The sequence below is a fragment of the Spea bombifrons genome, chromosome 5 (assembly GCF_027358695.1).
Source record: "Spea bombifrons isolate aSpeBom1 chromosome 5, aSpeBom1.2.pri, whole genome shotgun sequence".
NCBI classification, from domain to species: Eukaryota; Metazoa; Chordata; class Amphibia; order Anura; family Pelobatidae; genus Spea; species Spea bombifrons.
The window spans coordinates 71,959,546-71,983,898 of record NC_071091.1 but is presented as its reverse complement, the minus strand read 5'-3'; the positions used below and the strand labels follow the sequence as shown (position 1 = coordinate 71,983,898).

The following is a 24,353-nucleotide window of genomic DNA, read 5'->3' as shown; positions in this document are numbered from 1 at the left end:
GTATGAGACGCACCCAGTTTTTAGACCCCAAATTTTTCAAAAAAAAAAATGGTATCATATTGCCATAAGCCCTGCATAATCATTTCCACCATTCAATAAGTGAGGTGTTTTCTTAGAACAGAGGTTGTTGATAAAGGGGTCATCATACTTTACAAAATACCACTTGAGGGGCCTACTTTCAGTCCTCTTTGTTATCTTGGCATCAGACTGGACCTTATTTGTTTTTCTTTTAAGTCTCTGTTTTACAATATACCTTTATTACTCTACTGTGGCATGGAAAAAAATCAATGTCATTGGATTTCCAAAATGCTAGATGACATTGCTACATCGTTCCTTACTGTAGGTGCAACAATTAAATTTAGAGGACTATGCTTTAAACTAAAAGACCTGATTCACAGCCTAATGAGTAAAATATAGCAATTTCAACCTGCTCACTGCATGTATAATAATCTTCTGCATATTATTTAGTACATTAATAATAACAGAATTCACAGTGACACTACTAGTTCTTGATAGCCTGGCGAATGCCGCCGGCTCTTCGTTAAGGAGGTAATAACGTTATATATTGAATGATATGTCCTCTACAATACTGTTCTGTCTCTCCTTTCTTGTCTCACCTTTCCTCTTGACTATAAATGAAAGCCTGACAATACCTGGAAAGTGCAAGGACAGTGCAGGGTGTGGGACTGTAGCAATTGGACCTTGTGACCAAGATTAATGAATCTCAGATGGATTTTAATTAGTGCAGCTGGAGTCATCAATTATCTGGAGAACCACAAATATTGTTATATTTGGGAAATTCTTGATTTATTTTATTCCTTTGGCCAGCAGATTTAGATGAATGAGATCTCATCATAAGCATTGAGAGAAAAACTGCCCGAGGCTCTGGTTTATTATTTAGGACACAATCAGCGAGAGTAAACGCTAGTGAACAAAAGCCCGTAAACTGGTCTCATTATTAATTTGCTGATATGTGTGGCCGTGTACCGATGTACGTCTTTTACAAAATATGGACAGGACTGTCAGGAAGGAAATAAGCAACTGTTGGTATGTGTCATTGTGTGTGCAAATGCAGCATAGAAGAGCCGCATTTAATTTAAAATACGCTCACCCTTTTTTGCCTTAGCGATGGACTGAATAGCATCACAAAATCCCAGTTATATGCCTAGAAATAATATATTAGCATATATGCTATACAAGGTGGGGGCACACACATCAAAAAGGCCGGAGTTCTATTTATGTCCACAGGAACGACAGGTTGGACGTTCACTTGGGTGAAACTATTTGACCTGTGACATCATTGTTAATATTAAAGATGTGAATAGCCTCATCTAGCTATTTCTGCTGCCGATGAGCAAGGTTACAAGAACTCAATATTTTATCACAAGCATGTTTCTTCCAACTTAATAAGGTAGGGGCATGCTTACTGTTCAAACGCTTACGTTCAGTAGCCAAAGCAGGACCAAAAAGCAAATGGCAGGATAGCGCTGTACAAAAAAAAAACAACCTTTATGGCCCACATCTGGCTTCTAAGCCTTCAGTTTCAAAACCGTGCCCAGTGTATGAATAGGGTACCCTCACGGCCTATCCTTCTTATAGATAATTTGGCCCTTCAAATTAAAAAGTGGAGGTGGTAAAGTAGTTCTATTGATGGAGAATGGGCAGTTAATTGGCAGATGTGCTTTAATATAGATAGATGTAAAACTTTGCACTTGGATAAGAAAAACAAAAATAGCGATTAAACTCTAAATGGTTGTGTGTTGGGTAAACCCTTTCTGGAAAATGACTCGGTTCTTGTTTTCAATAGACTGTGCAGCTGTGCAAAATCTCAGGCAGCTGTTGCAAAGGCCAGCAAGATGTTGTCCTGTAGTAAAAGGGGAATATGTTTAAGAGAGCTGCTCGTAATTTTGCCACTTTATAAATCAGTGGTAAGACCACATCTAGAATATGCAGCGCGGTTTTGGGCACCTGTACAGAAAAAATGACAAACCGGAAATAAAGGATTCAATGTCCCATTTGGTATTGTTTTAAACCAAGCTGTGATACGATAAACCTTTACAAGTATATTTAAGGTCAATACAAAGATTTTTTTTAAATCTCCTGGCAACACTTATGTATCCCTTAAGATTAGAAGAAAGGAGCTTTCGTCTTTAACATAGTGAAGGTTTCTTTACTATTAGGGTGGTTAAATTGGGGAAAAGGGGGCAATTTGATCAATATATTCAAAAAACGTTTGGATTCTTTTTTTTTATTATTATTTTTTATAACGAGTAAAAGTAGAGCAGGTAACGCTGATCCAGGGTTAGTCTGACTGGCTTGGAGTCCAGAAGGATTTTTTTCCCCCTCGGAGATGACATTACTGTTAGTAGGTTTTTTGCCCTCTTCTGGATCAACTAATATGGGTTTGTGAAATGGTTGAACTTGATGGACTATATGGCTTTTTTCAACCTAATTAACTACGTAACTATGATGGCTGAGTGGAATTACACTGCAAGCTATGAAGAGCACTTTGAAGTCATCTTCAGGTGAGTAATATAATGAAAGCCTGATAATATCTATAAATATAGACACAGCTCAGTTAGTGACGTAGCTGGGGTCATAGATTAATATCACAGTCTTGTCACTGAGAAGTGCAAATCCTTAATCAATTTGGAGTGTCTGTGGAAGATGTAGCCATTTGATGGGGACAGTCTCTTTTCAAGTGTTAAATGGTTCCAGAATATTTGTGAAGGATTGCAAAGCTCAAAGATGTTAGATATATGGGATAATGAGACATAAATTCCTTGTTGTACTATAGCTAAAAGTGTCACACTTCCATTGAACTCCCATACTCCCTTATCTTAATGTATTTGCCTTTAGTATGGGGATGATGCCGATGCTGTGCTTTATTTCTCGAACACACAATTTCCGTCTCGAGCAACACTATTTTTTTTTTATTTATTATTTCCATACCTATTCATACATTTTATATTCTGTGGAATTTAAATAATAGTCTAAACATTTCCTATTAAAACATATAGATAAAAAATTGTGTGTTTGAGCTATTCTTTTTCATCGATGACTCCTAGTAGGTTGAGAAAAAATAAAATGTAGTACAGCACTCAGTATCTGTGATCTAACTTACTATCAGATGAAGTGAGCACCATTCAAATCTATGACTTAGAAGAAAAAAAATTGTATTTCTTAGACCATTTCTTAAATGATACTTAGTTTTTATTTTTTAAGTAAAAAGCATTTAGTAGGCAAGTAATACATACTTGGTACTTTGTCCTTTTAAGCCTTTAAATTTTACTAACCTGGATTTTAAAGACAAATACACACCTACCCACAATGGTTTGACCGGCTTCAGCACTCATCCCTCACCACTTAGAAGCCTCCTTGAGCTTGGCACACTGTAGTGATGACGCTTCACACAGCTTAGCTAGCAACATCATATAGTAAGTACGGAAGTTACAAATGATGTCAGAGGTCCCGTACAGAAGCTGTAATTTCAGAAAATAAAGTCTCAGTCTGCTTCACGTATGGAGTGCCTGATGTTATCAGAAGATGCACTACCCTGTGTGGTCTGTGGTACTACTGATATTGATGATGCTGGAGCACTGTGAAAACTGAAGATACAGTACCCTGTGCACACTAATGGAACCAGGAAGCTAGGACACCGGTGGAAAACTTTAGGTAAGTTTTTCAACACACTACTTCACCTAACTATACCACCGCAGATTTTCCCTTTTAGATGTTTCAATTTTTTTCTGTGCTGGAGTTTAACTAACATTAAGATATTATAAAAAGAAACAATGTTTAACTGCAGAGTTGATACGCTTTTAGTAGCTCAGCCATGCGTTGTATACCGATCAGCCTTTATATCATGACCACAGACAGGTGAAGTGAATAACACTGATAATCTTGTTAACATGGCATCTGTCAGTGGGTGGGATATATTAGGTAGCAAGTGAACATTTTGTTCTCAAATCAGGAAAAATGTGTAAGTGTAAGGATCTGAACGACTTTGACAAGGGCCAAATTGTGATGGCTAGACGCCTGGGTCCAAAACTGCAGCTCTTGTGGGTGTTCCTGGTCTGCAGAGGTGGTCACCATCAAAAGTGGTCCAAGGAACGAAAAGAGGTGAACTGGCGACAGGGTCATGGGCAGCCAAGGCTCATTGACGCACATGGGGGGTGAAGCTGGCCTGCGTGGTCCAATTCAACAGATGAGCTACTGTAGCTCAAATTGCTGAAAAAGTTAATGCTGGTTCTGATAAAAAGGTGTCAGAACACACAGTGCAGCACAGTTTGTTGTGTATTGGGCTGCTTAACCGAAGATGAGTCAGGGTGCCCGTGCTGACCCCTATCCACTGCTGAAAGCGCCTACAATGCACGTGAGCATAAAAACTGGACCACGGAGCAATGGAAAAAGGTGACCTGGTCTGATGAATCACGTTAAATTTTACATCAGGTGGATGGCTGGGTGCATGTGTGTCTTACCTGAGAACACATGGCCCTGGGATGTATCCATGGAGGCCCCACTTCACAACTTACAGGACTTAAAGGACCTGCTGCTAACATCTTGGTGCCAGATACCACAGCACACCTTCAGAGGTCTAGTGGAATCCATGCCTCGATGGGTCAGGGCTGTTTTGGCAACAGAAGGGGGACCTAGACAATATTAGACAGGTGGTCATAATGTTATGGCTGATCGTTGTATATGCACAAGTTTGTTCTCTTATAAACGTTAGTCTATAACATTACTTTATATAACAGTTTTCTCTATTTTATAACCTAAAAATAGCATTATCTGTTTGTTTTTGTGCATGTATGCTGTGAAATATAGAAAAGAGGCAGTCCTCTTACAAATTACCATAAATATCTGAGATGCTAATTTTTTTAGATCATTAGCATACCACGCTGTGACCTACACTGCAATGTACCATTAACAAAGCAGGCTTCCTGTAATTAATGTAAATAATATGGGACGGTAGCACATGTAACCCAGTCAGCTTTGGCAAAAGACATTTGTCAGAATGCATCATGCAAGAAAACTGGCTTAGTTTTCCCCTTCAGTATTATCCCTATGCCATAAATTTAAATGAAACATTCACCTATGCAAAAGGGAAAAGAAAGAACCCAATCAATAAAGAGAAATTAAATTTTCATTATTTACGGTGTTATTGCAGTTCAGAGCAATTAAAATCTTCAAAAAGCTTTAAGGCGGGCTCCGAATGTGGCTGGAAAGGCCAGCAAACACATACATATTGTAGATTGTTTTCAGCATAATGGCCGTGTTTTCTTACATTACCCTACAAGACACCTAGCCTGCCTCCATTTCTGAAGACAACATCTGAAAGGTTAACTTGCAAATCTAACCATAAATTCCCAGTTGGCACATTTCATTATGCAAACCTAAAAATTATTTTTATTATAGTGTCACATGACAAGTTGTTGCGATAATGCAATTAATATTTTTACGCTGTGGGATTCAAACGTTTTTGGCTCGCTAGATGTGGTGGAAAAAGAGCAAAGAGGCGAGTACAGTCTAGGGGTGATATTATTGCATATTGAGCACTAGAGTAAAGCTGGCAAGGACCAGTTGCCCCCTGGGCTAGTCTGATTTAAATATTTTAAGCCACTTTTTTTTATTTTATAGCTATACTACATATAGCCATCAGGATCACTTACAGTGTTGAGGTAATTTTCTGCTCCGTATATAGGTTTTCTATTCACTTTCTGTAAACATGTTTTGGACAGGGGTAAATAATGAACATGGAGCATCTGTATTGAGCTGCATTATTACTGGCCCACATTACTAAACTTGAACCCCCCCCAAGGCTGAATGTTGCCAGTCCTCCCCTGTTAGGCACCAAAGGGGTTAACTATCTTTATTGTTTAGTCCCACCACTGTCAGCAAGTCTAAAGCATTGCGTTCTCTCTACCCGCTTGCTCCTATTACCCTTTGACTCCAAAACATAGGCGAGCATTGTAAATTTTTCATGAAGAGGTCTCAGTCCGTAAAACAGCAAACAGAAATAATGTTTTAAACGCAATCATTGTCAAGCCTGAACAATGTAATTTATCAAGAGAGCGTTTTTGTACTATATAATAAGTTTCATATATTAATACAATTTTTCATCCGGTGTCAGCCGTCTGATTTATGAATAGCCTGTGATCTAAGGTGATCACTGAATTACAATTCAGGCAATAAAAGGCCTGCAACTAGACACTGCAACTGCTACCCCGCATTAGTGTACATGCCACCAAGCCAATTTACTAAACAACCGTGGGCTAAATGATACTCTTTTTCTAATTCAAAGAAAGTAGTCGTTAATTAGATAAAGGCTAAAGCTCTCATTATTTTGGAATGATTTAAGAACGGGTGAAGCTCTTGCAGCCTGTTCTCCAGCAGACCTAATAGTGCTTTGCCTACTGCGCCGTAATAAGAGGATTCAAGATGGATAGCCGGGGCAGATTTAAACCAATTACAACATTCATTGCATACAAAGAATGTCTATTCATAGGCACATCATATGTTAATATCTTAAACATTACAAATAGTTTAGAACTCACTTATTAATTTGATCTGGGGTCATTTTTTAATTGTTCCTTCTATTTTTTTTTTTTTTTTAATGAAATGAAATCCGCTTTGAATAGGTTTTGGTGGTCGTAGCCTTTACTGATAATAATGTTTTAACAAAGACTGTTTCCTGTGGTTTATGCTAATTGATGAACTCTTTCTCCACTTCATCTCTTTGTTAGCCCAAATTCTGCACAGACTTTGAAAGGATATTAAGCTGTGGATATATGCTGGAAAGGAAGAATGTTTTCTTTTTTAAATATAGACATGTTTAATAGTTTTCATTTAATAAAATGCAAAAGTGAATGAACAGAAGAAAAATTTGAATCAAATCAATAGTTTTGTATTCAAAACAGCATTGCTGCAACTGAGTCGTTTGGTCTTGTTTGCACTACTTCTGACCAGACTTCTCCAGACAGTAGACGGCTGTACCAAGATCCCACTTTTTTTCTGCCAGTGCTAAACTGATGGCCCTGCTGGACATCTTCCCATTGCAAAGGGAAGTAAGCATGATGTCTTTTACCTAAGTTTCCTTAGCCGGCCGCTGCGTCTACAGTCCTCAACATTGACCATTTCTTTGTGCTTCTTCAAAAGAGCTTGAACAGAACATCTGGAAACCTCTGCCTGTTTTGAAATTTCTGCCTGGGAAACACCTTGCTGATGCAATATAACTACTTTGTTTCTTGTTGCTTTGTTCGGTCTTGGCATGGTATAAGACCTTTGACATTAAACTGTCTTCAGCAACCTCACCCTATTAGTGAGTTTAGCTGGGCATGGCCTACTTTTATTCCTCATAAACATACGTATTAAATGAATGATCATTAGCACCTGTTTGGTTTTATTGTTTAACCATACACCTAACTATATGCCTTCAAAATCTTTGCCCTTTGTGCAAGAATTGATGCTGTTTTGTAGGCAAAGGGTGGCCACGCCAAATATTGATTTGATCTAGATTTTTCTTCTGTTTGCTCAAATTAACCTCTCTTTTTTGAAAGCCTTTTTACTTACAGCATTTTTTCCACACCTGCCTAAAACCTTTCCACATTACTGTATGTTTTTGCTCCTAGGTATGCATATAGGAAATGCAGTGTCTGACTGATCCCTCCTGACGTTTGCAATGCTGTAAAACACTTTTTATATTGCCGATAGTGTCCGAGATCAGGGGCTTTTATAGTGTCCGAAATCAGGGGCTTTTCTCCAATGAGACTATCTACAGCAGTGTTGCATACCTGTGGTGGTCAGTTTTGGGTGGACCCTACCGCTGTTACAGTATACATGTTTATATACATAATTTTTCATTGATTGAGAAGAATGTGTATTTTTTTTCTCTCAAAAGGCAGAAATTGTCGAAATTCCTCCTTTTTTTACTGGATGTTTCTGAAAAACTCCTCTTGATTCATTTCAGCCTATTGTGGCAAATTTCCTTCTGTCTGGGACCTCTCACCAGCAAAAAGTTCATGTTTTTGCACATTCCGTGTACTATAAAATATCATTGCAGTGTGGGTTGGGAGAAATGATCATAATACATATGAGACTCAAGCTTTTTTTACTTATACATACTTACACATACATTATACGTAGAGTTTTGTCCATGTTAGCGTATACATTGCTAGTGACACAGAACTCAACACAGACCTACAGCAGGAGGCATTTTTACAGCAAGTTATTTGTTATTCGTAACTTCCAAATCTATTCAATAAGTGCATAAAACGTATTGTTGCACTCAACGGTGTGACGTACAAAACACAATTGTGGAGACCCTTTTTGTGTGCCGGAAAGAGTATAACGCTCCCCATTTGGTCACTTACACTATTTAAAAAGGAAGTTCTTTGGGAGAATCCTAATGATTGTACTTTTTACTAATGAAGTTTTTATTTCCATTAATTTCCTTTAGCAAATTGTGTCATTAAAACCAGTGTGTATTTCTGGGAATAGAAACACTGGAACTGGTACATTGTAATACATTGTGTTCATCACTGCTTAGTCCGACACACCAGATTTTGTGTCGTTTGAAGTTAAACAATTATTAAAACTAATTAGAAGACCAAAGCGCCTTTTCATTTAACCAGGGAACGGAGAATACACAAATACTGAACTGTTTTACAAATGTTAATTTGGCATATTTCACGTTAATTAAAGTGTAATTTCTGATGTTGCTAATTGAACAAATTTTTAACGTGAGCGGCACATTTATGCATCCAGTTTTTAGTACCAAACAGCCTCCTTGTCTATTAATTCCATGTGTTGGCTAACAATTTACACCATGTGAGGCAATTAGCGCCAGCAATAAAGAACACCCAAGGACCATCATTTGCCATAGAAGCCTTAAGCTCTGCTGATGCAGTGCTTGGGTTTTAATTTTTCACAGAACCGTTTTACATAAAACATCTTTGATTATCATAATAAAAAAAGAAAATCGACCGGCCCTCCCTGAAAGTACGGAGATATTAATCAGCCGCCTCGTGTGTGTGTGTGGATGGGACAGCGAAGCCCAGATAGTTAAGAAAATGCTCTTTAAACTAAGACAGACTGTCAGTCCTTGGGAATAGCGGTGAAATGGCCTATTTATGTAATCAGATACTAAGCTGGCAAGAAGCTGTCAGGCGCATTCTTGTTGTGTAAGCAGCAGGCAAACTGCTCTTTATCTGACAGTCAGTGTGTAAATCTGTCCATGCAAAGAACCCAGATGTTTCGTTTTGCTTCTAGTCGCTGTAATAATCTGCTTATTTCCGTGTGTTAGAATGATGACATCACTTAGCAGAATGCACAACAGACAGCGGGCCCAGATAAGGCCGTGTAGCAGTCAGTCAGTCACTCTGTGATTGGCACGGAGATAAATAGGATTTTACAGAAGGTTTGCTTCTAGCTATAGAGCAGACATGGCTTCAATACTGAAGCAGACAGTACTGGATCCAGTTCACTTGCTGAATGAGCTTCAATTCAATCAGTAAATAAACGCCAGACAATACCTTATTAAAAAAAAAAAAGGTGAATTGAATTGATTTCAAGGATTCGCTAATACAGGTTACAGCGTGTTCACGTGTATAATGCGTGTGTATATGTTAGGGGCACTCTTTTGGGACTGCTGTTCCTGTACGGTAGCCTGTCTTGACATCTCACCTGTGACACAGGTTGTTAATCCACGAGGCCTGGCTGAACCCTTGGCTGTCCTTATTCTTTTGGGTCTCCTTTGGCTCCTTGTGCTTCCCAGCTGATGCAGCAAAAAGCCAGCAGCCGCAGAGTCTCACGGGATTGAGTGCAGTTGTTATAAGTGAAGGCCTCTACTGCAGTGTCACCTCTACAAGTGTGGGCCATGCATTAACAGGATCATCACTGCACTCCATCCAAAAGCAAACTAATAAAGCAGTAGACCCCAAAGCGCATCAGGCAGCCTCAAAAAACAATAAATATAGGTATTTATCCTACAAGAGAGATACTGACGTTATTGTTATTCTAGATATTGTCAATTTAGACAGCAGCAACAATGTAAATAGCACTTTATGTAATGCATGGTGTATAACAGGGCTTGACAAATTTGTTGTGAATCTAGGCGCCAGCTAAAAAAGTTAGGAGCCAGGATTTTTTTAAACTAACAGTTGGTCAGGAGTGATCTGATCATCATCAGCCCACTTACTAAACTCACAGCGTTTGACCTGGAAGCACCCTGGACTTTCAGGTCAGTGCTGTTTTTTTATTTATTTATTTTTGTTTTTTTTAACTCTTTCGATGCTGATGTTCCATTGGAGCACAGCACTGACTGATATTTAGTCCCCACAAGCTTGTGGGGACAAATGTTAACCCCTGCAATGCCACGAATGTGTCATACACAATTGTGGCATTGAAGGGGTTAATGCTGCACTGTAGTGGAGACCAAAGAACCCTCTCCCCTGTCCCTAAAGCTGCCTCTGGCAGCTGGGACGGAATTGCTGGTCTATAGACCAGCCACTGCAGGGAGGGGAGTCTTTGATGACTGCTGTAGGCTTCCATGCCTACAGGAATCATCAAAGGGCTTGTGGGGGCTCCTTTTTGCTGTTGCTGGTCTGTCTGGCCAGGCAGACCACCAGCAGCAGAGCCCTGTGCAAAACGGGAATTGAATCGCGATCGCGGCATTGAAGGGGTTAACGCTGCACTGTCGCTCTCATGGAGTGATCAGGCAGCTGGGGGGTGTTGGGTCAGGTCCCCACACTTGTGTGGGGACCCAATCAACACACAACCCCCTTCCCTGAAGCTGCCTGTGGCAGCTGAAAACACGATTGCTGGTTTTGCAGCAACCGCGTTTTCAGCCTACAGAATCACTCCGTGGGAGTGATCTCAGGCTCGGGGGCGGGCTCTGAGTGGCTGTGCTGTCTGCCCAGACTCCTGGGCAGACAGCAGCAGCGCCCCCGTGTGGTGACTCAGCCTCTTACATCCACAATTTTTTCTGGATGTAAGAGGCTGACAAAACTTAGGCGCCAGGACAAAATTCTCTGTCGCCATGGCGACCTGGCGCCTGGGATTTGTCGAGCCCTGGTGTATAAGCATATTTTGTTTGATAGACTAAGATAAACTCATATTAAGTTGAGCAGGTCCCTAGTAGCAAAACATTCTAATGTGGAGAATCAGAAGCGTGGGATTGAGGGGTAATTCCACCGAATCAGTCATACCATACAGTTAAATCTATTTGAAGCATAATAACAGCTGTACAAAACACCCTTTTTTGTTGTCCTTTCTGTTGGCCACCAGTTGGACAACAATGCTTTAGAATGAAAAGAACGCTTATGATTCCCAACCCTAATATTGCAGAGTATCTAGTATCAGCCCTGAAGCAGATGTGAGCAGAACAGGTAAGTATCAGGTGTACCTATTTGTATCTATTACATTACATTTATTTACTGTATATAGGGCCAGCAGACTCCGTAGTGCTTTACAATGAGAGGCGTTAGGATTACAATCTATTCAATACACCCCACAATTACGGGTCACCATCATGTGAAGTGTTTGAGCCCCAGAAAGGTGGTGGACGTGGCAACTCCATCTATGTGCCTAACAACATTCTTCTATAGAATGCAGGACCTGATTTATTTTTCTGAATGTACCCTACTTGGTTGTAAGATTTCCCAAAGAATATGCATTCCAGGCGCAAATACACCCAAAGGGCAATGGATTTCAGAGACAAATATCTTCAGCAAGCTGGCTGTCTGGATAAAGGTCTTGAATATTGCCTGTGGAGCTCAGAAGCAATCTTCCTTTCCATTTATGAATTTTCAGGAGACAAAAAAAAAAATCCTGACATCTGCCTGTCGTAATCTCTAGTTATGTTTAGCATTGCGTGACTAGTAAAGGCTGTGGATTAAATATCAGATTGATTCATTCCATACTAAATATTAGTGTAACTTTTTAATATTAATTACAAGCAGTACGTGATCATCGTGCATTAAGATTGCAAGTATACCCGATTTTACCGTCTAAAATATACCTAAATGTACATAACGCACAAAACTTGAACCACACATGTAGTAAAACATATTTCAGAGCAAATTTGGAATTTATTTTCATACTTAAAACATAAAATATATCAGTGAGTTACATCACTGAAGATAAGCCATTAAAGCCTGATGGTGATGGTCATTTCTGGGGGCCGTGTGTGCTTTGTAGTGCACAGTTTAGTCGCTGTGATGAAAAATGGAATCCTATATTAACTCATGAAGGAATTTACAGTAAATAAACCCTTAAATGTTTTATCTTAGGCAAAGGGCAAGTAAATAATTGTATTAAAATGATTGGTTTGATGAAAGAACACGTTACGTTTGCTTTAATTGCCCTAGAATTACTAGTTTATTATTGCATAGCTATAAAATGCCCTTGTTTCTTTATATAGATTGTATGTGATTGAGTATGTATGTTTTCATTGATATTACCTGGGGGTTGGGTTTCATATATATTGAGGTTGGAATGAGGTTATTAAGTAGGGATAGTTAGTGTCACTGTGGTATCAAATTGACAGTGGAGCCTGAGAGGAGATGCACTTATCCCATTCTTACAATCTCAATCATTATTTTTACTGAGACAGTAAAATGCATGGAATCCTGATTAATATATTGCTTTATCCCAGTAATTACGTTTTCTATTGTGACACCGGACACAATGGGGATGTATTAGAATACAAACACTTGTTTTCCCCAAATGAAAAATAATTACCGGCAATAATGGCACCTTCCCCTATATACAATTGAACATGACATGGGTTAATGTTTTGAATATGTCATGGGTTAATTTTTTTTTGTTTTGTTCCATCTCCGATAAGTAGAAATTTACAGCCCTTCTAGATGCAATTTACTTACATATGATTTTAAGATGATACGTTATTAGGTATTTAAAGGCATTTTTTTTTTTTACCTAAAGCGAATATTTTGCATTTTTAATAAGGTAACTGTATATTTCTCATGGTTGTCAGTTTTGTAGCGTACACACATCATCTTGCATTTATATATTTTATTTATTGCATTTTATATTTTAATAATGTTATCATTGTTTTAAATAATGGTACTATTTTCCAATGGTTTTAATCACGCTGGGCACTGTTGACTGCTTCTAGTTTGCTAAGTAAACCTACAAAGACCTAGCTAACATGTTAACCCTTACAATCAAGTATTCTAGATGATTAATAGATTTCAGTTGTTTTCCATTCAAAAGTTCTGTGTTCTACCGTGAGATTATGTTTGATGAGGACAGGTAATTTTCTTTCATTGCAGTTTCCTGTTGGAACCTGATTTGCATCTGAAAAGACATGACCGTTGTTTACAGAGCATCATAAAGAGTTTACTTTGGCCATTTTGTTTTATAGAACCAAGCTGTGTATGTTGGTTTATGAAGATCATTTTGTTTAGTGGCAGAATTCAGGAGCGCATCTGTCCCATAAGCACACGGCAGCCAAGGGAGGTTATTTACTAAGGTGGAGCGTGATGCACAATAAATACACACCAGCATGGGCGTAGGAACCCCTAAAAATCTGGGGGGGATAGCATTTTTTCTGGTAGGGTATACCTGACCATTTCACCAACAGGGACTTTATGACATCACATTATAAATACATAGACATTAATATGAAGTTGGTCCCCCTTTGCCTCTATAACGGCTTTCACTCATCTGGGAACGATTTCCACAAGATTTTGGAGAGTTTCTGTGGGGAATTTTTGCAGCCATGCCTTTATGGGCCTTGTTTTGTACACTGGGGCAGTCATGATGGAATAGAAAAGGACCTTCCCCAAAACCGTTCCCACAAAGTTAGAAGCATAGTGCTGTCCAAAAAGGTATATCACCTACAGCTCATAAAACGTTCTACTGGATGAATGGGAGAAAATTCCCACAGAAACAGAAAAATCTTACAACCACAGATGGAGCCCACTGGACACGGCCACAGAGACTACTATGATGTATTGAAGGATCCATCTAAGACTCCTAACACGTCATGCACACAGGAACATATCCACACACTTAAACACTTGAATAACATACACACGCACACAATAATACACCCCAAAACATTCCCACCCTAATATACCTAGACACATGCCCACCATAACACACCTGGAAACATACTATCATACCCATAAAAACAGATGTGCACAATAACAAACCCACAAACATACGCTATCACACCCAGACACGCAAACACATCCTTCACTTACTCTGCCTACCCCTAGATTAACTCGTGGTGCTTTGTATTAGTGATGCCCTAGACCAAGTAGCACCCCGAAATATTCTCTTGTGTCCGAATGCTGTGACATACAGTGACACACATACTCATTTTAACCAGAAATAGGCCTGGATTTAACCCTAGGTGCCCCTGAGTTAAACATGTGTTACAGGGAATCATAATCTTCCCTTTAAGTACGACATGCCTGCTCATACACACATATACACTATCCATACACACATATACACTATCCATACACACATATACACTATCCATACACACATATGCACTGCCCTTACGCATGCCTGCCCACAAAAACACACACATACACTGCAATTGCCTGCACATACACACTTGCCAGTACTCACACATATGCACTACCCTTATACACGCCTGCCCAAACATACATAAACTGCTCACACACACACACACCTGCCCATAAATATACACTGCCTTTGCACATACTTACACAGACGTATACACTATAAGACAAATACACTCCTTATATACACACACATATACACTGCCCATACAGACGTACACATATACACTGCCCATACACACGTACACATATACACTGCCCATACACACGTACACATATACACTGCCCATACACACGTACACATATACACTGCCCATACACACATACACTGCCCATACACACATACACATATACACTGCCCATACACACATACACATATACACTGCCCATACACACGTACACATATACACTGCCCATACACACACATACACATATACACTGCCCATACACACGTACACTGCCCATACACATATACACTGCCCACACACACGTACACATATACACTGCCCATACACATATACACTGCCCATACACACGTACACATATACACTGCCCATACACATATACACTGTCCACACACACGTACACATATACACTGCCCATACACATATACACTGTCCACACACACGTACACATATACACTGCCCATACACACGTACACATATACACTGCCCATACACATATACACTGCCCATACACACGTACACATATACACTGCCCATACACATATACACTGTCCACACACATATACACTGCCCATACACATATACACTGTCCACACACACGTACACATATACACTGCCCATACACACGTACACACGTACACATATACACTGCCCATACACATATACACTGCCCATACACACGTACACATATACACTGCCCGTACACATATACACTGCCCATACACATATACACTGCCCATACACATATACACTGCCCATACACACGTACACATATACACTGCCCATACACATATACACTGTTTTGCACATCAGACTGCCCCCTCGTTTTGCACATCAGACCCCCCCTCGTTTTGCACATCAGACCCCCCCTCGTTTTGCACATCAGACCCCCCCTCGTTTTGCACATCAGACCCCCCCTCGTTTTGCACATCAGACCCCCCCCTCGTTTTGCACATCAGACCCCCCCTCGTTTTGCACATCAGACCCCCCCTCGTTTTGCACATCAGACCCCCCCCCTCGTTTTGCACATCAGACCCCCCCTCGTTTTGCACATCAGACCCCCCCTCGTTTTGCACATCAGACCCCCCCTCGTTTTGCACATCAGACCCCCCCCCCTCGTTTTGCACATCTCTTACCTTTCTCTTCTTCTCTTCTGCTTTCTGCTTGCTCTTCCTCCTCCCCTTCTGGTGGTTTGCCGCTCTAGTGCAGTGCAGCTGCGCAGAGCTGTTTCTGCTGAGCGCCGGGGCTGGGATATAAACGTCATATCCCATCGCCCGGCACTCAGTGACAGACAGCACACCGGTAAGTGTTGGACTGGTTAGGGAAATCCCCAACCAGTCCTGCACGCTGCAGCTGCTGATCGGGCAGCTGTGCACCGAGGGCACTGGGGGGGATTGCTCTATTATCGGTCCCCCCCGCATGATTTCCTGGGGGGGATCTGTCCCCCCCGTCCCCCCCGGTTCCTACGCCCGTGCACACCAGTTGCTCTTAATTGGGGTTACGTTCTGTAGAACAAGCAATTCTGATCAGAACCAGGAATATTCCATTGGTCGCTATGGTGATTGCACCAGTTCGATCCCAGTGCGTGATGATTGAACCATATACATAGATGCAATTCTGATCAGAACCAGGAATATTCCATTGGTCGCTATGGTGATTGCACCAGTTCAATCCCAGTGTGTGGTGATTGAACCATATACATAGATGCAATTCTGATCAGGACCAGGAATATTCCATTGGTCGCTATGGTGATTGCACCAGTTAGAGCCCAGTGCGTGATGATAATACGTGTCTGATCATAAAACACAGATTTAAGCAGTGACGCTTTCATGTTTACCAGCTTGCCTTCTTTAGTTCTGTACCATAAATAATTTAAATGTTTATAGTTATTTCTAGTTTTTTAATTCAACTTTCATTGAGGCAAAAAAAGCACAGATTTCACCGACCGGCCCGCTATCACTACTAAATGCAAAAGCAGGACTGCAGATTACTCAGCAAGAGTAAAATCAGGGCTATCCATGCTATAGTAGTAAAACTTTTAAGACTTCACGTGGATCACAAAATAATTGACATAAGTAACCCTAACTAACTAAACCTAACCTGTAGTCAAGGAAAGTTGTCACTAGTAATAGTTTAGCTTGAGAAAACATATAGATGTAAAAATAGTTCCACGTTTCTAAGCTTGAACAAAGCTCTAAGTAATATCTTCCCATGGTAAGCTTTCCTTCAAAATGCCTGTCACATTTCCAACTGTATTACAGTGCTACACTGTCACATAAATAATAGATGCTAAACATTTATAAATGAGCTGAACGCTACTTTTTAAGTGATGATTAGTGACTTCAGCATGACACTTGACACACACAAAGCAGTCGTTCCAAAGCACATCACGTTGCTCACAATAAAATGGCTTTTTGACACTTGCAGATTGTGGTGTGTTCGCTGGCGCTTGTGAGACCCTTCTTGCCAACACTATGATTAATCACAAAGTTTCCTCACCCACATACTCCGTTCTAACCTTTTTGAATACCTGCATATTATTTCCATTATCTTACTAAAGTTTTTTTTTTTTCCCGCAGCTTCTGATAAAAGGCATTGCGGTTGGATCTTTTAAGTGGTGCTTTAGTTAATTTAAAAAAAATAAAAGGCAGTGGTAAAAATTAAAAAAGCAAATGGAACAGTATTTCTTTTCCTATGTCTATCTGTTCTCTATGTGTTATATTGAGCAGGAACCATATATACATAGATGCTACCCCTTACCCAATACCCGCGTTGTCACAGTGGACTGGGTGACTGACATCTAAGCAGCGGCATAGACTGGGTGCCCCTGGGCTTAGCTTTGTACCCGCCACAAGAATTGGTAGTGTCTAACATTACCCCCACCGCCATGTTTGTATACCCAATGCTGGCTCCTAAGTGAAGGAGGTTAAACATAATAATTTGAAACCCCAGTAGATTTGATTTATAAATAGATATATACTACTGTTCATATGTTTGGGAGCACTTAGCTGTTTAAATGGAAAACAAGAACATTTCTAGCTGTATAATATAACTGCAAAAGCGTTTTCTAATGATCAATTAGCGCTTTAATCTTATAGTTGGATTAACAAACACAATGTGCCATTGGAACACAGGAGCGATGGTTGCTGATAAAGGCCCTCTGTACGTCTATGGAGATATTCCATAAAAAAACAGCAGTTTCCGTACAATAGTCATTTATAACATGAACAAAATTAGCTTTCCTCTCCCCCAACAAAGACATGTCTAAGTGACCCCAAACTTATGAATGGTAGCGTACATTACATTTCCATTCTGTAAAGTTGTTCATCATTTTTTTATTAGTGTTCATGGCACTTGTTATGTTCTCCCTTTTTTTCTGATTTCTGTAACAATTTTATAAACAGATTGGCCGGTTTTTAAAAATGCAGAAAATGGATAGGCTGGTTCGGAAGGAGAGGCTAAGCTTAAGTTTAGAAAAGATGGGTCCTGATGCAAGAGCCAGCGTGTTTATTAAATAATCCTTAGAGCTGTTGAACAGGGACCTAGGCAATTCTAGTGGGATATAACACTGTCGCTGCCATTCTGAAAATAGTACTGTATCCATTCACAGATGACAAGCCTTTTATACAGTTTTCATTTAGAGGTGACTTCTGCATCTAAGCCTCAATCAACATTATATCTTTATATTATTTATATTTATATCATGGGGGTAGCTGGAGGTGCTGCCCTGGGTCAGACTTTGGGCTGAATCCCCATAAATACCCCAATGATGATGCCTAAATGTTTGCTGGAAATCCATGTCATAATCAGTACCCTGGACTGCTCAATGGTAGAGTCAGAGATAGCTTCTGTAAAGATACCCCCCCCCGCATGCTCCGCAGAAGTACCAAGGTATACCTGCCCCTGGGTAGAACTCATACAGCGCAGTAAGGCCTCAAACGTTAACATGCAGGTGTGCAGCTAAAACACAAATCACTAGGAAACAATGCCCTCCGTCATCGTGTAAGATGGTTATTACCAGCATAAGCATTTTCCAAGTGATTTTGCGATGCTAAATCAAACACGTGTGATGTAAAATAGATGTATGAACGCTATTTATATCCAAGTGTTAGGTCTTTCAAATCTAAAAATGATTGCCGGTTTGAAAATGAGGGGCATATTTTATCATTTATGATACTGTAAAAGCGAGCAGAAACAAATGCACAGACAGCGATAGCATCCCCTTAACCTGATTATTTATTTTACACCGGATTGACGCCAAATAAATACACACAGAGGAAGAGCTAGATAGCAGGATTTATCTTACAAATAACATTCCCGTCACACACATGAAATTTGAAATGGATGAAAACAATCCAGAGATTTGAATAGATGATATGTATATTTTACAGTATTTAGCCTCAATTTGTCACATGCAGGTGGCACTAAGCAATGATCTAGTGTGTTTCTAATCTTGAGCATCTCGTGTCCTGTGCCTACAATATTCACTTGATTGTTTTCCTATCTGTCAAGCACTCGTGGTCACTTTTATTTGTAAATACCTTCTTATATAATAATCTCATTATTATCTATATTCGTGTAAGGGGAAAATGTCCTTATGGCCCAGCCTTGCTTTGCTTATACAAGGTCATTCAGAAGGTTAAGGTAGATCACTAATTCATGAGCATATTATTGTAAATGGACATAATGGGACATCCTTAAACATGACATTTGACCTTGATGTGTATATCAATGTTAAGCAATGACTGATTCTTGATAACCCATTGTACAGTGCTGTGAAATATGATGACGCTATATAAGACAATAAATAATAATAACAATTAAGAAAAATACCCCTTTGCCCTTCATTTTTTTTAAAGCCATTATCTCTGTGGCTATGTAAAATCTCCATGCTTAGTATTTTTGCCTTAATATCCTGCCCGGGCAGTTTCTATTCTGGTTTGCTCTTTCGCATAGTTTTATGATTTAAGAATGCATTCTATGGCAGTTGAAGAAACAGTTCTAGGAATTTAATAGATAATACAATAAATGGCACTTGTGAGAAGTCTGCCTTTTTGATACAATACACTAAGGTCAAAGATAGATCCATGCCCCAGAACTGTGCATAAATTTATTAAGATTAATTCTCTGACCTAATCTTTGGAAAATCCAATTTGTCTTTTAAAGTAGATGTGTTTCAATTTATTCTGATGCGGGGGGGGGGGAATCTTTCTCAGCCGGAGTTAAAATTTATTTTAAATTGCAACAACTTTGAGTCATATGCTTACAAAACTCACTCCACAGACAATATCATTTATATTATTCAATAACAATAATGTCTGGAATGAAAACTGATTTTATAGTGATTTCAAGCTGAAATAGTGCGCGGCTTCTCTTGACTCAGTGTGAAGCAGCTTTACAATGTATAAACAGGAAAAAGAAAATCTCTTAATTTCTCCAACATTATGTCTGCCTATAAAAAGCATTCGGTAACCTATTCATTTTTATGGCCCGTAAATGAGGTCCTCACAAGCTGTGCCCAATGGTTAGAGAGGTGCAGAACACCAAACACCTGTGTCTGTAGGCGTCCAAAAGTGGGATGGGTAGTGTTCTTCTGCAAAAACACCATGCCTGAAAATGACCATGTTAATTAAATATGCGCACTGAATTTTTGCTTTTATGACCATAAAAATGGATTACCCATCATTGATAAACTATTAACTAGGCTGTCCTACTGCATCTAATACATTCATAGCAAAGTGACTTTTTTTTAGTTGGCACCTGCTTGTGAAACATCTCATTCCAAAACCATGGCATCTAATATGGAATTGAAATTAGTGTTTACTAACTAAGTTGACCTCAAAATGGAATCATTTACACCCTGGACAGAAGAACTTAGCAGCAGTTACCAACAAATTCAGCCCCTGAGTATATATGAGTAAAACCTCAGCAAAGCTAGGACAAGTGAAGCAGCATCATGTGTGAGGGGCACTCACCGTAACATGGCAGGATTTTTAATTGCTATCACAGTAACCAAGTTATTTTTATTATTACCAGCGGTGTCTCTAGCATTATTACAATCGGAGAGATCGCAAAGAAATGATAATAAATCAAAGCTCAGACCTTGCAAAAGACGTTTACTGTGGTTTACTGTGGTTGGCCATTTACAATATTTTCTGTTGAAATATTCAGCTCTTCCGCAAACACTCCCTGTAGTGAATAGACCTTGTTGTCTACATGTACGTTCATCTTGATAGCACTTTACCTCCACAAGCGCATCACCGTAGAATTTGACAGCAGATATTAAACATTTCAGCCCATCTGGTGTGACCATTTTTCCCCGATGTAACGACTCAAACCCTAATCAGTCCTTGGTCTCATCTTAGATTCAGAATAGTCATATGCCTATCACATCCATTCTTTTCACCTCTACCATTCCTGGTGGTAGGCTGTGTCACTTACCCTCTCAATGATTATATATATATATATATATATATATATATATATATATATATATATATATATATATATATACACACAGATCTGTATTACAGAAAAGCCAAGAAAGCTATTGGAATACAACACTAAGTAGACCAATGTGGTATAGGTACACCTGGGAACTTTCTGGGGCGTTTGCGCCAATGTCAGGGTAAGGGGTCAGCTCATTTAGAGAGTTTACATATGGTATGGGGTAAAGGGTAATAGATGGAACCGCTAAATAAAATGTATGAGTGTGTGTGTGTGTGTAACAAACATTAACATTATTTGGCCTCTTCCTATGCAAACATTTTGAAACCTATATGGAGAATGAAAAAAATGGCTTTTATTATTAGCACAAGGAAATATTATGTGGTTTTACTGCTGTAATGCGTAAATCATTTTTCACCAATGAGATGTTCCAGCTGCAAAATAAAATATAATCTATGATACTCAGACCTGACTAAAGTAGACACCATACAAGATCCAATTAGAAACGCTGCACATGCGCGGTCTAGGAAACCTAAATATTTAACCCCCTAAATGCTGACACATGTGTTCTATAGGATGGATGTAAATTATTAATTTGTTTTGGCCACGACCATTTAATTCTCAAAAACAAAGGCTTTAGCCATAAATATGGAAAAAGCTTCTTTAAAGTTTTTTTTAACAAAACATTTAAACCTGCAGAGAAAATAATAAAATGACAGATCTGCTTCATATGTTCTAAATCGCATCTCCATTTTAAGATATTGGAAGCATCTCAGTCTATATATCTAAACAAACAGAGTCAGTTTTGCCACAAATTCTCTCGTTATGCCTATAATAATAGTAGGATCATAATTCTATAAATTAGAAAGAGAGTAAAACACCTAGCAAAACCAATAATATAGAATTGAAAAGAGTTGCATAGATCAGTGTTCCAGTTCAATGTTGTTTTTTGTGTTATAGCGTAAACCTACACGTGCCGGGGTCCAATTAAGTGGGCTTGCCACACGCTTATATATCATGAGTCAAAGTCAGCATTGTCATTAGATACTGTTTTTTTTTTTTTTTTGAAGGCTAAAGCACATTTAGTTTTCCAAATGATGCAGTCGTTTGCTGATACCCATGGTCGACCTGCCCAATTTTTATGCAAATCTCTCTACTATTGTCTGTGCAGAGCCCAGGGGGTGTAAATAAATGAGACTTTTTATATGGTTTTATTATAAGATAGAGTCTGCCTTTCATTGATGCCAGAATGATACACTCCATATTTGTAATTTATCTATCTATCTATCTATCTATGAACCTCACACAGACCATTCACTAATATATATAAACATATAAAATAAATATATTATGTGTTATATAAACACAAACCCTACCATTCCAAAGTTTGGGATCCCTTAGCTGTTTTTATGGAAAGCAAGGAAATTTCCAGCTGTAACATAATTGCAAAAGGGTTTACTAATAATCAATAAGCCTTTTAAACATAAGCTTGTATTAGCCAACACAACGTGACATTGGAACAACGGAGTGATGGGAGTGATAAAGGGCTTCTGTATGCCTATGAAGATATTCCATTAAAACTCACCCATTTCTAGCTACAATAATCATTTAAAACATTAACAAAGTCTACACTATATATATATATACACACACACATATACTAGCATACCTGCTCTGGACCCTTTGCACCTTGTCATTACCTGTACTTTTAGACCCTGAGCCAAAATCCATTTAGTGCCATAACAATTTCCGTTGCTCAACTAGATCAATTTTTGTACTGCTTTCCTATTTTTGTTCTTTTATTTTTTTTCTCTAGAGATGCTATAGCATATGTCATTCATCCAGCCTGTCAATCTATATGATGGACGTAGACTTTGTGGTGAAGCTCACATCCACGATATATATCTAATGAAAAGTATAGGCTTACTGCATGTGAACTTTAAGTAAAACTGTGTGTGCATTTGTGATCATATAAATGTAAATGAATAGAGGCATTGGTATTTGTTTTGCTATTAGGCAGATTCAGTTAAAGGTTAAGGAGTGCAGTCCTAGAATGGATATGGGGTCTGAACACAAAGCCATTGAAGCTGGGAGCAAACATTGGCATTAGCAGGGGGCAGGTGGCTAGCTGAACATCATGGACCAAGCCTGGTCCTTGACTTTGAGACTGTATGTCAGACTCTTGTGTCTTAAGAAAACACTATTTATACTGTTTTTAGCTGTAACCCTTCAAAGCGGATACTGGTAGATGGAGGTGCTACAAGTCCAATGAGAATTATTTTTTTAATAAATAGTAATTCCCAAGCCAAGTCAGCGGCAATATTCCTTAAGTTGCTATGGTGATAAGATCACTTTTAAAACTTGCCATCAGACCTATTCACAAACAGCCCATATTCTCTTAATTTTTCCCTAATATCCAACATCTCAATCACTAGACAATTTGTTGATGTGGCCCAACATTTTGTAAGAACTGCAGTGTCTGCCCCACCACCCCCTTTCATCGCACAGTGATTAAATAAGGTAGCCTAGCAAAGATGTATGTTCACAGCAATGGAGCATTTAGCACCACTTGACTGTCTGAGCTCTCCAGAACAGATCGAGTTTCATTTAGCCTTTGCTCTGACAGCACATGCCCTGGATAAGTGGTGTGGGTCTGTACAGGTGAAATCTATTCTCACATTTGCCTCAGGGGCGACTGGACTGTAAAAGAATTTTTCAAACCCGTTGGGCCCAACCGCAAAGCGGAGAATAAATGGCTGACGGGCCAGGCCTCGACAGAAAAATCAATGCCTGGTTATACAGACATGACAGTCCTAGGCTGCAATTCCCTTCAACAAAGGCACTGCGTTTACCGACGCTCGGTTTTCAAAAGGCTCATCTTTTTTTCAAACCTAGATATGTGATTTTCTGGTTTTTTTTTTTCTTTGTTTTTTTTTTGTCTTGATTTTATTTTTATGTTCTAACGCATCTCTTTGTGCTTTCTACATTTAGGAAATTCTCATGCAATCTCTGCGACAGAAGTTTCAGAGAGAGGTGGGCTCTAAACAACCACATGAAACTACACACAGGAGAAAAGCCATTTAAATGTACTTGGCCAACATGCCATTATTCTTTTCTCACTGCATCCGCCATGAAAGATCATTACCGGACTCACACAGGT

General features: G+C 39.2%; 2 protein-coding genes across 2 annotated transcripts in view; both read left to right on the top strand.

Moving 5' to 3' along the window:
* LOC128498071 (beta-Ala-His dipeptidase-like) overlaps nucleotides 1-24,353 on the top strand; it is a 419,628-nt gene that overhangs the window by 144,306 nt on the left and 250,969 nt on the right. The gene's annotated exons all lie outside the window — the stretch shown is intronic.
* ZNF407 (zinc finger protein 407) overlaps nucleotides 1-24,353 on the top strand; it is a 239,543-nt gene that overhangs the window by 121,897 nt on the left and 93,293 nt on the right. The window contains exon 5 of the mRNA XM_053468365.1: nucleotides 24,185-24,351. Within this exon, the coding sequence (XP_053324340.1) occupies nucleotides 24,185-24,351 (167 nt within the window). The remainder of the gene's footprint in view (nucleotides 1-24,184; nucleotides 24,352-24,353) is intronic.